General features: G+C 39.6%; 1 protein-coding gene across 1 annotated transcript; it reads left to right on the top strand.

The window, feature by feature from the left end:
- The first annotated feature begins 2159 nt into the window (after window positions 1-2159).
- LOC130454772 (olfactory receptor 9-like) lies at window positions 2160-3305 on the top strand. The gene has a single exon (XM_056800967.1). It carries the CDS (start codon window positions 2270-2272, stop codon window positions 3197-3199), a length of 930 nt encoding a protein of 309 aa, XP_056656945.1. The 5' UTR covers window positions 2160-2269; the 3' UTR covers window positions 3200-3305.
- Window positions 3306-13196: the final 9891 nt, after the last annotated feature.

Consider the following 13196-nt stretch of genomic DNA (forward strand, 5'->3'; position numbering starts at 1 on the left):
TGTGAAGTTTTTTAAACTCAGCTCTGCATTCTTAAGAGCACTGTGGGGTTGTGGCTTCCTTCACAAACTCTTTTTTTTCCCTGATGAAATTACTTTATTTCAACAATCTGTCAAAAAGAGCACTCCACCCCAAAATGGTTATTTTGTATTTTCTTAGTTTAAAAAAAACACACACAAATCTTTTTACATTTGACGATAAAAAGTAGCTCTTGCTTGTCTCCCTTTCCACCCCCTGTCCTCCTCCTCTGCCTACCACAGGCTGCCTCTTCAAAGAAGTATCTATTTTTTCTTCTAGTTGGAGCCATTGGTCAGCAGGGCAATCAGGACAGATTGGGCATTTCTGGACAAGATATAGTTCACTGTCAGGTTGAAGTTTTTTTAGGATAAAGAAAGAAGCAACAATGACCAAGTCCAAGAAAAGAGTGTTATTGCAGAAGATGGAAAAGGTTGTCTTATTATAAGAGACGTCATTCTTCTCCCACAGGATCCTTTCATCTATCTCCTACTGAGTCATCTTCCTATTGTCCACCTTAGAAAGTTTCTGAGTCCAGAGAGATCTTTGTATAAAGTCAGGAAGGCTTGCTTGTCTATTCAATTCTGCCTCCATCTATGTGTTAAGTGCCTAAGGTCTGAGGGAGGGAAACTAGAGGATTGCCACTGTGAGAAGCAGGCATGCATCTCCAGAAACCATTTATTAACATTCTTCAAGGGCATCTCCCCATTGGGCATGGATTTGCCTGTTCCTGGACCTCCATTTCTCCACAGGCTTGAGGTACCCCCTCCATATTTTATTTTGATGCAACAGAGATAAAACTAAGGTATCTCCTGACCCTGGGCTCTGTGCCTACATTGCAGGGAGCTCAGGGAGTAGAAGGTCCTGCCTTTTAAAAGAGTTAACATTTAGGTTTTATGCTAAATATAAGAATTATAAACTAATATTGTGGTCACCAATTTAAAAATATTATAGCTTAAATCAAAATGACTTTTAACAGCTTTATTTACAAATAGGTGGAAAGAGTGAAAGTGGAAAAATGTAGATAAACAGACAGATTCTAATAAGCCTAACAGCCCTTCTCCGGAGAAGCCAGGCTCAGCCCAGGCAGGGGCTTCTCTAAATCCCTTGTCTTCACATGGATTTCCTAGTAATCTTCAGCCAGAGATCCACCAATGCAGCCTCCTCCAAAGCCAAGGCAGGAATCACAGTCACTCACTCCAAATGTCAGGAATGAATGAATCTCTGGAACCAATCTCTCCAGAAGCCAAGAAAGGAATGAATGCTAGACCATGCTGGTTTCTTCTTCCTGTCACTTCCTGGCACTCCCTCTTCTTCACAAAAACCAATGGCAATCTTTCAATTTATCTAGCACTGCCCAAGGGAGGGGGCAGTGGCCTTTGGAGGTGTGAGCTTACTCTAGTAAGTTATACATGAACTCTCTTAGTGTTTAGTAGTACTTTAAGTTCTTGATTTGATTAGCTAAAAATAGGCAAGGGGGGAGTTAATCCTATTTTCACACTGAGTAGCTACTGTTCTTTTCTTAGGTAGGTCAGGCCCAATGGGCAAACTCTTCTTACTCCCTTTTTCCCTCTAGTTTACAGCCTGGACTTCCTGTCTCCTGTTGCCTTCTCTGGGGATCAGGTTCCCCATGGGTTTGGCTCAGAGATTTTAAACCAAGGAACCACATGGGAATAGCATCTAATAGGGACTCTGGGAGAAACACTCTTGGGAGATATGGACCATATTTGAATATTTAAGTTTCCTTATTTTTCCTTTTTCTTCTTTGTCTGTGCCTCAAAGTGTTCCCGTGCTTCTCTTTTGCTTTCTCTTCTCTTTCCTCTCTCTCTTTTTTCTCATGTCCTCTTCTTTCTCTTTCTCTTCTTTTTTCTCCCATTTACCTGTGTTCCTCCAACCCCAAACAATTTCTCTATTACCTATCTATTTGTGTTCATATATTCAGTTGTCTTTAATATTGAAAAACAGATTTCTTCCCCTAGAACTCAGGGCTCTGATAATATTGATAATACACAAAGCAATCTGCTTCCAGACTAGTTCATTTCATTTCTGATAAGTTTTAAAAAATAATTTTTTGTTATAGTTTTCTCAGAAAGGACATTCTCATATCCCACTGCTTATTCACCACAATTTCACACTTGGGATTTTCTTGTCTTACTTGGGTCTCTTTTACTGCAGGAATTTGTCTATTTTTTCTTCTTCTTTGGGACTATAAATGAAATCTCCCTTGGTTCTGTCTCCAGATCCAGATTTAGGGACATGGATGATGATAATGGAACAACAGTGACTGAATTTATTTTGTTGGGATTCTCACATTTGGGGGCCTATAAACTTGCTCTCTTTTGGGGAGTGTTCTTTATTTACCTGGTCACCCTATTGGGAAATTCTTTGATCATCACCCTTACCTTGCTTGACTCAGCCCTGAACACTCCCATGTATTTCTTCCTCAGACATCTCTCTATGATAGAGATTCTCTATACTACCACTATTGTACCTAGGATGCTGAGTGATCTTCTCTCCTCACATCCTATCATTTCCACTGCTGGCTGCTTTACCCAGATGTATTTCTTTGCCCTCTTTGGCATTGCTGAATGCAGCCTGCTGACTGCTATGGCTTATGACCGTTTTGCTGCCATTTGCCATCCTCTGCACTATGCCACATTGATGAACAGGCAGGTATGTGTGGGTATGGTGGGTGCTTCCTATCTAATGGGGATCACCTCAAGTACCACCAATACCATGCTAGTTTTTGCTTTGCCCTTCTATGGCACCAACATTATACACCAATTCTTTTGTGATAATTTGACTATTTTGAGACTGGCAAGTGGAGATACATTCTGGGCTGAGGTAGGGAATCTAGGTGGCACCCTGATCTTTATTGTTACTCCATTTGCCTTGATTCTGTTTTCTTATGTTCGCATCGTTATTACCATCTTTGGGGTAACCTCTGCTCAGGGACGCCAAAAAGTCTTCTCTACTTGCTCTTCCCACCTATTGGTTGTTACTCTTTTCTATGGGACTGCTACAATTGCCTACATGAGACCTGGAGCCAATGCTACAGAAGATACAGATCAAATCATCTCCCTCTTCTACACAGTTGTAACCCCCATGCTCAATCCTTTTATCTATGCTCTGAGAAACAAGGAGGTTATGGGAGCCCTGAGGCGAAAGCTAAGAAAACACCTTTGAAGCACTTGACTGGTCCAGTGGTTTGCTTGGCTTCCCTTTTTGGTGAGTTGAGAGATGCTTACTGATCTTTTTTTTTATTTTTTAAATTAAATTTTACATATTTCTATTATCAAACATTTTACTGTTTTTCCACTCCTGTTCTCTAGGAAAACCAAAACCCATGTAACAAACAAAAAAAGAAAAACAAACTCCCGTATTTGTTTTGTCCAAAATGCGTCTCCTTCTGTATGTCTATTGTTCTTCACCATTAGGACCTGATCTTTGTAGAAGCCGAGGGGGAGCATATGCAGCCTGAGCCCTTAGATCTATAGCAAAGTTAAGGCATTCCTTAAGGATTATTATTTAGATGGCCTTCCAGAAGGACACCCTTCCTTTTCTGAAGTTGACAGGAATCTTTCTGTCAGTTTTCTAAGATCTTGATTTTGTAATTGTTTTCAGGTTTATGCTTCAAATGGAGTTTGGAGGACTACTTTTAGGGAGATATTCAGGTATAGGTTGGAATGGGAGGTCAGTGGCTGAAGGACATAAATATGTATATGAAAGTGTCCAGGTATAAGGCAATGGTTTGGGGGAAGGAGACTGTGAACTGGTCACTGACCTCTTTAAGATCACCATTAACACAGATTCTGTATTCTTATTTGAGATGTCAAATATATATATATATATATATATATATATACTAAGTCTAGTGCTACAACCTGAGAGGGATCCATATCTATTAAGGAAAGGACAAAGATGTGAATGATTTATTGTGATTGTGATACAGCAGTTTTGACATACCTTAGACAGAACTACGTTAGGACTTGGGATCCCTTCCTATAGTGTAATGGAATGTTTTATTTTTTAAAATTTTATTTAGTCAATTTAGAGAATTGTTCCTTGGTTACAAGAATCATATTCTTTCCTCCCCCCCCCCCCACTCTTCTATAGCCGATGTACAATTCCACTGGGTATTATATGTGTCCTTGTTTCCATGTTGTTGTTGTTTGCACTAGGATGATCATTTAGAGTTTCCATCCCCAACCATATCCCCTCGACCCATGTAATCAAGCAGTTGTTTTTTTCTGTGTTTCTACTCCCAGTTTTTCCTCTGAATGTGGATAGTGTTCTTTCTTGTAGATCCCTCAGAGTTGTCCAGGATCACTGCATTGCCACTAATGGAGAAGTTCATTACATTCAATTGTACCACAGTGTATCAGTCTCTGTGTACAATGTTCTCCTGGTTCTGCTCCTTTCACTCTGCATCAATTCCTGGAGGTTGTTCCAGTTCACATGGAATTGCTCTAGTTTATTATTCCTTTGAGCACAACAGTAGTGCTGGACTAGGATTCAGAACCCAATCTTAATTGAAATGAGAAAGACTGAGACCTCAATCTCTCTCTCCTAATAAATGCTTATCAGTCTGGTAATAAGCCTCCAGATCATTTTTACATTTACATTTTCCCTCTTATAGGATGTGGGAAGAAATGCATCACTCAAGTTAAGGGAATGCTTGTCCTTGATTATAAAAGGCATAACTAGATATTTTAGGATGATGATGAATACGTAGGAGATGTAAGAGTGAAAATTAAGAGATTGACCATAAATTGATAATTTTAGAAATCAAAAGTAATAGGAGGAAAAGATGGAAAAATAGGAGAGAGATATAAATGATATTTTCCTTTTTGCTCCATTTAGCTTGCTATTCTGAGTCTGCCATTGGGGCCCCTTAGCCATGCTCACAGGGAAGACCAGTCAGCAACAAACATGGAAGAGAGGAGAGCAGAATTCATTCTTGCCTCAGTTTATTAAACTTTTTCTCTGCCCACTAACTCTCACTTGTCACATCTTGGGAGCCAATTGTGGCTTTCTATTTTGCCTGTACCACTGATGGTGGTGGGGGAAGTGCAGGGGATATTTGCCCTGCCCCCTGTCTCATGATCCCTTAATTCCATTGCTGCCTTTTTCCAGTTGCCATTCTATCCTTGTGACTCAGTTCACCCAATGATTTCCTTCAAAATCCCGCTTCCAAGTCAAGTTCACTCATGCCAGTAGTCATACTTGAAAGGAGGAAGGGCAAATTTCCTTCTCACAAAGATTATCTTGCTCACCTAATTGCACATAAATAATGAAAAATAATGCTTCGGAGTCAACTTTAAAGAGGCAGAAATAGTTAAGGGTCAGGGTAAAAGAGTCATTCAATATAGGACAACTTGGGAGGATGCTCTGAGGGTGATGGTCTCATCTGATTGAAGTGCAAATACCTCTGGGCAAGTTCCCTGAAATGAACAAGCAACAAGTCCTATGGACAGCTGTATAGTCAGCAGTCTCATTTTGGTAGTTTCACTTTGGGAACCTTATCCCCAGGGACTAGGTGGAGTTTAGGCTGCTGACCAATGGAAGATTCTGGGGCATAAGTCCACTGACTAGACATTGGTCCAGGCTGAGGCCTCAGGTGAGAAATGAGAAGCAAGCACACAGGTGAGTTTGGTGTTGAGAAAAGAGGGGCCATACTGGCTGTGGTCAGCTCTGAGAGAGTGGAGTACCTGATTGTGGTTCCAGGGTAGATGTACAGGATGGGAATAAGAGAGTTTGCTTCAAGTGGCAGCATTGTCAGAGCCCTGGTCAGAGTTTGGGGTGGAGAGGAGTCCTTGAGGTCACTTATAGATTGGAGAGTGAGGCAGGGGAGCAGGGAACCACACCTGGCCCTGGATTATAAAAATTGGAAGAACCAAGATGCCATAGGTCCATGGAGAGCTAATAACAACTACAAGAAATAACATGGAAAAACCTGAAACTTAGGAACAGAGTTTGACCCAATCAGAATGTTAATGATTAAGAAATAGACTTGAGTGGGGTATCTAGATGGCTCAGGGGAGAGAGAAAGCCAGGCCTGGAGATGGGATGTCTTGGGTTCAAATTTGGCCTTAGACACTTCTCTTAATTCCCACTGCCTGGATATTACTGCTCTTCTTCTAAGATGGAAGTAAGGGTTTATAAAAAAGAAATAGACCATTAAATATATTTAATTAAATGAGTAAACAAAAGAGAAATAACCTAACTATAGTGATAGATGTAAAAAATAGACTCGAATACAGGACTACAATCCCCATGAGCCTTTGCTCCACTTCCCCAGAATGCCTTGTAATCTCACCTGGGCCGAGATCGAGAAGATATTTAAGCAAAGGCTTTTGAAGGGCTCGGGCTCTTTTTGGACTTCCGTTTTTGGAGCAGAAGCGTCTCTTCCATGATGTGAGGTTATTTTGTCTAGGCCTCTGGCCTAGGCACATGTTTCTTACTTGTATATTCTTGATCTTTAACCTCTAATAAACCTCTAAAAAAATATAATACTCCTTGCAGAGAGAAACTAATTTCTACCTGCCTCAGTCTCCCCATCTCCCCTAAATTTTAATCTTTACAGTTGGCGAGCCACTACGGGAAAAAAAGAACTTTCAATCTTCTGATTTCTTTTCTGATCTTAAATTCAGTTTTAATATCTAGTACCTAGAAAAAAATAAAATTTTTTTTTTTGAGCCATATCTCTCTGGCCAAGGTTTTCTACCCTCGCAAAGCTGCTACAGGCTCCGGACCTGCCCTGCCGCTTCCTGCCTGCAACCTGCAGCCCTGATCGTCCTCACCTGGTACCTGGTCCCGGCCTTGCCCACCCCCACAGCCGCTCCTCCTCCTGGCCTCTCACCGGCCCTCAGGCCCTACCTGCCTGCCAGACCCTCCAGCGTGACCCCAGCCGGCTCATCACCCAGATCCTTGGAGCAGATCGCTCAGGACTCATTGCGACCAGCTGGTAACAGTATTGGCCACGTGGGCGGAGGGGAGAGACCAGAGGGAAAGGAGATTTTCCCTTAGGCTAAGCCTCCACATGGCTGGGGGTATTGGCCACTGCGGGATCAGAGAGGGGAAAGAGAGAAAAGACTAGAGAGGAAACAGACTTTTCAAACAGAAACCTAAAAAGCAATGGGCTGTTTAAAAGGATTTTTGACTCTTCTGGCAATTTCATTGATTTTACCTGCCTGTCTGGGAGCAGACTCAGCCCAAAGATTCAACTTTAACTTTGGGGAGGAAAATGGGTGGCCCAGCGAACTGGGAGCCAGGCCCAGAGACCGGAGGTCTCTAGTTAAAATCTGGCCTCCGATGCTTCCCAGCTATGGGGCCCTGGACGGATCCCTTGAACCCCGTAGCCTAGCCTTTACTACTCTACCTTCGGACAATAGACATTTAAATGGATAATTAAAAACAAACAAACAAACAAACAAAAAAAAAACCCAAGGAACTTTGAAGAGACTAAAGGCTATATTCTAAGGCATTTCAGACTCTAATGGTTTATAAAAAAATCTCTGTATTCTATTGCATTGTTTTGTTTAAGATATAACTTTGTGATTTTAAGTTCATATATTACTGGATTGAATATTATTCTGTGAACTGAAGATTGATTGAAGTTATTTTGAATGTACTGAGTTTTGAAATTCTGTTGTTTTTCCCCTATAACTGTGTTGAAAAAATATTATTGTGAATAAGCCCATATATGAAAAAACAGCTTTTTTCTATTTTGCTGAGGATAGATGGACTTCAGAACTGGTTATAATTGTATTAACAACCTTTGGGATTTTAATGTGCTAAATACCTCAAATGATTTGATTTTAAGGGTTTTTTAAATATGATTTTGGAATTTTTTTTTAACAGTCTGGTTATTTTTGCCTGCCCCTACCACGAGGTAAGGCCCATTCTAGTAGCTGAAGTGAAATGTATTTTATAACCCCCAACCTTCCCACATGCGAATGGAAGTTGGGCAGTTAATTTCAGGGCATTTGTACCCTTGGGAAAAGCCTCCAAGAACAAGGAGCACCCCTTTATTTATGCTCTTCAGCTCACTATTTTACTTCTACCAGGATGATATATAGATTTCTTGATTATGTTCTAAACCCAAGATGAGTTTTACTTTGTTTTAAAAAAAAAATATGTTTATTACCAAGGTTGAAAGATTGCTACGTTTGTAAAAATTGTGACAAATGTCCATCAATTCATAGGTTTTAAAAATGTCACACAGCAACTTATGTGAAATATGAAAGTGTGTTTGCTATTGTAATTAATTGGGCTATTGAGAATTTTGGGGATTTTGATCAATCACCCACAACACGGGGGAATGTAAAAAATATCATTATTTAAATTGCAAAGTTTAAATTCCTTTTGAGAAGAATTTTAGGTAAAGAAGATGCTACCTCTCTGAATCCAGAACTGAACTGATGGAGAAGCCACCATGAAGAAGCCTCCAGACCACAAGTTGCACAAAATTGAACTTTGGGTGTGGTTGATTGAACATTTATTTGTATGTATACTTTTATGCCAAAGGGGACTGCCCCCTAACGGCTTTTTGTCAATGTGTTCAGAAATTATTGGTTTTATTCTTTTTTTCTCTTATCCTCACACTATTGTAATCTTTTAAGTTTATTATGTTTTTATGATCCTTTTGGGGAAAAATTAATTTTTCCACAAATGATCACACGGGGGGATGTAAAAAATAGACTCGAATACAGGACTACAATCCCCATGAGCCTTTGCTCCACTTCCCCAGAATGCCTTGTAATCTCACCTGGGCCGAGATCGAGAAGATATTTAAGCAAAGGCTTTTGAAGGGCTCGGGCTCTTTTTGGACTTCCGTTTTTGGAGCAGAAGCGTCTCTTCCATGATGTGAGGTTATTTTGTCTAGGCCTCTGGCCTAGGCACATGTTTCTTACTTGTATATTCTTGATCTTTAACCTCTAATAAACCTCTAAAAAAATATAATACTCCTTGCAGAGAGAAACTAATTTCTACCTGCCTCAGTCTCCCCATCTCCCCTAAATTTTAATCTTTACATAGACAAGACCATGGTTCAATTTCAAAAGACTGTGAAAACATCTACTTCTGAAACTACAAAGAAAAATATAAAATGGACATAAGCCACAAAGAAATCTTGGTAGAGCTTAAAGGAATTTGGATGCTCTGCCATTGGGTGCATATATATTTGGTATTGATATTGTTTCATGGTTTATGGTGCCTTTTATCAAGATTTAATTTCCTACTGTTATAATTAAAATTAATATATCTACCAGTTATTATTTTTCATAAAATTTATTAATAGAAAAGGTAGATAAGCACAGAGTTAAATCTCATACTTACTCTAAGTTCTCAGACCATGTGTCTCTATTTTTATCTGCATCTTTTCTCTCTCCCTCACCTGTCTGCTCTCTCCCAGAGTCTGTCCCAAAAGACCAGATGAGCTCTGCCCTCTTTCTTTTATTGACATTCAGGATGTAACTCAGGTATTTGAGGAATGTTGATGGACCAATTCTGCTACTCAGGAGGGGGAGGGGATAAGATCCCCTCAGCACACTTCCTTATCTCTTGATTAAATCAAGTTTTACTTTTGCTTTGTCTGAGATCATGATTGCTACCCCTATTCTTTTATATTTTGGCCAAAGCACAATAAATTCTGTTTCAGTTTCTTGCTTTTATTTTGGATGTGTCTCCCTGTTTCCAATGTGTTTCTTTTAGACCACATATTATAGGATTTAAATTTTTAATCCACAGTGCTATTCTTTTTTGTTTTATGGGTGAGTTCATGTCATTCACATCACCAGTTATGATGACTAATTGTATGTTTCCCTGCATCTCATTTTCCCTCTGGCCTCTCTCTCTCTCTTGTTCAGCCTTTCCCTGTATACTAATGTTTTACTTTTGACTAGTCCCTCTCCAGTTTGTCCTCCTTTTTGTTCATTCCTCCCCTTCTCTTATTCTTCTTTCCCTCCTTCCCTATCAGACAAGGTAACTTTCTATAGTTGACTAAGTATAAGTGTTATTTCCACTTTGTGTTTATTCTGATGAAAGTAAGAGGTGGTTGTGAGAAAGTTTTGTTTCTTTATGCTTTGTTAACTTTAAAGTGACACCTATAGCTGTCACCTATATACATATACACACAGACATATATTTACCTATATGTCTCATAATAAATATTTTGGGATATGGAATGGAGAGACAGTTGATCAATGGACCCCTTGGTCAATGAAGTCTACCTTAACCCACATGATGAAATTTCAGAATGTAAGGAACAGACAGTCAATCAACAAAGCATTTTTTTTTATTCAAGGAGATTTCACTTTCTCAATTCCATGTGATAATAATTTTCCATATATGTTTTCTGAAATTATATGACCCAAATTATCTCTTTCCATTCCTTCTCTCTCCACTTTTGGAGGTGGTAAGCACTTATGAACTGGGTTTTACATGTACAATGAAATATTAAAATATGCCCCTTACAGATTTTGAGGGCATTCATTGAGTGACTCAACCCCAGAGTGACCTATTCACTGATTATAAAGGGTATGAAACTTGGAGTGGTCTAGTGGCTCATCCTTTTCAGAGTGTTAGTAGGACCTATGAATAAAGAAGTTTAAAGAAGCTTTCATATGTCTCCCCTCTTTTGGGGAGGGGGGAGAAATACCCCAGACATGGTAAGGAATGCTGTGTACCTTGCCATAAAAAGCATAACTAAGGGAAAGGACCCATCTTTGCTAATCCAGATGATAACTAGAGGGAAGAATCTAATTCATGAGGGAACATTAATGATCTCTTTAGTTCTTGCATTGCCCAGTTAAAATTATTGTTCTTATCTTAATACTTTAGCCTTTGCTCCCCTGCAAATTTTCTGGTATTTATGGTAGCTGCACCTGTTAACTGTTTTGGCAGGAGAGGCTCCCTCTGCTACTTCTGATGGCATCTCCCTCTTTCCATTAATTTTTTAAAATGAGTTCCACTTTCTTAAGAGCAATGTGGGGTTGTGACTTCCTCCCTTTGTATCAAGATAAGAAGGCTGGCTTGTCAATTAGATTGTGGCTAATTCAGTCATTGTGAGTGTTAAGTGCCTAATGACTAAAGAGAGCAAGACTAAGGGATTTTCATTTTGACCAGCAGACACACATTTCCAAAACTGATATGTTCTTGCCATCCTACAACATTCTTCTAAACTCACTGGATAACACTGGGCATGGTTTTACTTTTATCTGGACCTTCATTTGTCCATAGACTTTAGATTCTCCCTTCATACTCTAATTTTTTTTTGCTGGAGTTGGTGTGGCAAAGATGAGCCTGAGGCATCTCCTGACCAGAAAAATCTCTGTACCTACTTTTCAGGTGGTTCAGGGAACAGAAGGAGCTGGACATCCACTGTTCACTTCTCTTTAGTAGGTTAAAACTTCTTACTTCCTTCTTCCAGATGTAAAAATAGAGATTTTGAACCCTAGATTTCATTGCCCAGAAGTCCTTGGTTTTTTCCAGAATTCCCTATAATCTCTCCTGAGTTTCCATGTTGGTGAGATCACAATTGGTATTTAACTGGCAGTAACGCCTCCCATGCTCTCTTCCTTTGTAATGATGTAGGAAGTATAGTGGTAAGCTAAGCATGGGGATTTTAAACAGGCTAATCAGCCATGGGCACATGGTTTTTATTTTGTATCTTCTTTATTCCTTGATTTCTAATGATCCTTAATAAATCTCATAAAATATAATAATTTTATTATTAGAGATATAATTTAATTTTTATAGTTTTGGCCACCACAAGTTGGATGAGAACTCAATTTTTTTTTTAAGATAGCCTAGATAATTTTTTTCTTAAGCCATGTTTCTTCTGCCAAGGCTTTTTGCCCACTCCACCCACCCACCCACCCTTGCAAAGCTTCTGATTCAGCTCACTCCTGTTGCCCGCACTTGCCTTCAGCCATCCACTCCTCATCTTCTTGACCCAGATTGCTCACCTGGCCCTGGCCCTGGCCCCAGCCCCAACCCCAGCCCCAGCCTCAGGTCCAACAACTCCACTCCTGATCTCTGGCCTCTGAGCCAGATCGCTCATCCAACCCCAGGTCCAGCCCCAGCACTCAGGCTGTTGGTAGTTGCCCCTGTGTCTTTGGAATCAGAAACCAACTGGTAAAAACTGGAGTGTTCTTTCTGTAGGTTACGGTTATCTTTAACATGGCTGGCAACCTGGGGGTGGGGTGGGAACTAGGAGAAGGAAGAGACTTTTCCAAACAGGAAGTTGATAACAAGCATGGCATATTCTATGAGAGAGCAGTGCTTTGCCTATTTCAAAGAATGTTTTTTGAGTGCACTGATCCTTTTACTTATCTTACCTGAGATTCAGGGGAGAAATTCATCTCTCTGCAACTCTTTGCCATTTGGGCCTGACCAATTTGAGATTCCTAAAACCCATGTTCTCCTTCGATGAGGGATATTGCACAGTACTGACAAAAGGAATCTCAATGGATAAAAAACAAACACAAAAACAAATTTTAAAGAGATTGGCGGTTATATTTTTAAGACTTTTCAGACCCCAATGTTTTATAAAAAATCTCTGTATTTTATTGCATTTTGCTGATTGTTTTGTTTAAGATTTAATTTTGTTGGTTTTAAGTTCATATATTAATGTATTCAAATATAATTCTGTTACACTGAATCATTTGAATGTACGTGGTTTTAACTACTGTTATATTCGGTTTCTTTTCCCCCATAACTATACTGAATAAACATTATTGAATAAGCCCATATTAAAAGCAGTTCCCCCCTCTCCCCCATTTTGACTTTGTAAATTGTCACCTAGAGGATGGATGGACTTCATCAAAACTGGTTACAATTGTATAACAGCCTTTGGAAAATTTAATGAACTTAATGTCTCAAATTGATTTTAAGGGGTCTTTAGACATGATTTTTAGATTTTTTTCAACAACTGATCATTTTTCCTGCCTCTAACAGGAGGTAAGGTCCATTTTAGTAGCTGAAGTGAAATACAATTATAATCCCCACCTCCCACATTTATAAAAATGTGAATGGATGGGACATCACAGTCTCATACCAAAGGAGCTGGGAAGTTAATCCCAGGGCATGGTACCCCTAGATGGCCCCCCAAGGGGAACATCTCTCATTTATAACTCTTCAACTGACTTTACCCTTTCACTAGAATGATTTCTTGATGATA

The sequence above is a fragment of the Monodelphis domestica genome, chromosome 5 (genome assembly GCF_027887165.1).
Source record: "Monodelphis domestica isolate mMonDom1 chromosome 5, mMonDom1.pri, whole genome shotgun sequence".
In the NCBI taxonomy this organism is placed as follows: domain Eukaryota; kingdom Metazoa; phylum Chordata; class Mammalia; order Didelphimorphia; family Didelphidae; genus Monodelphis; species Monodelphis domestica.

What these genes read in the sequence shown, in the direction of transcription:
- LOC130454772 (XM_056800967.1), top strand. Translation starts at nt 2,270, where the DNA reads ATGGATGATGATAATGGAACAACAGTGACTGAATTTATTTTGTTGGGA.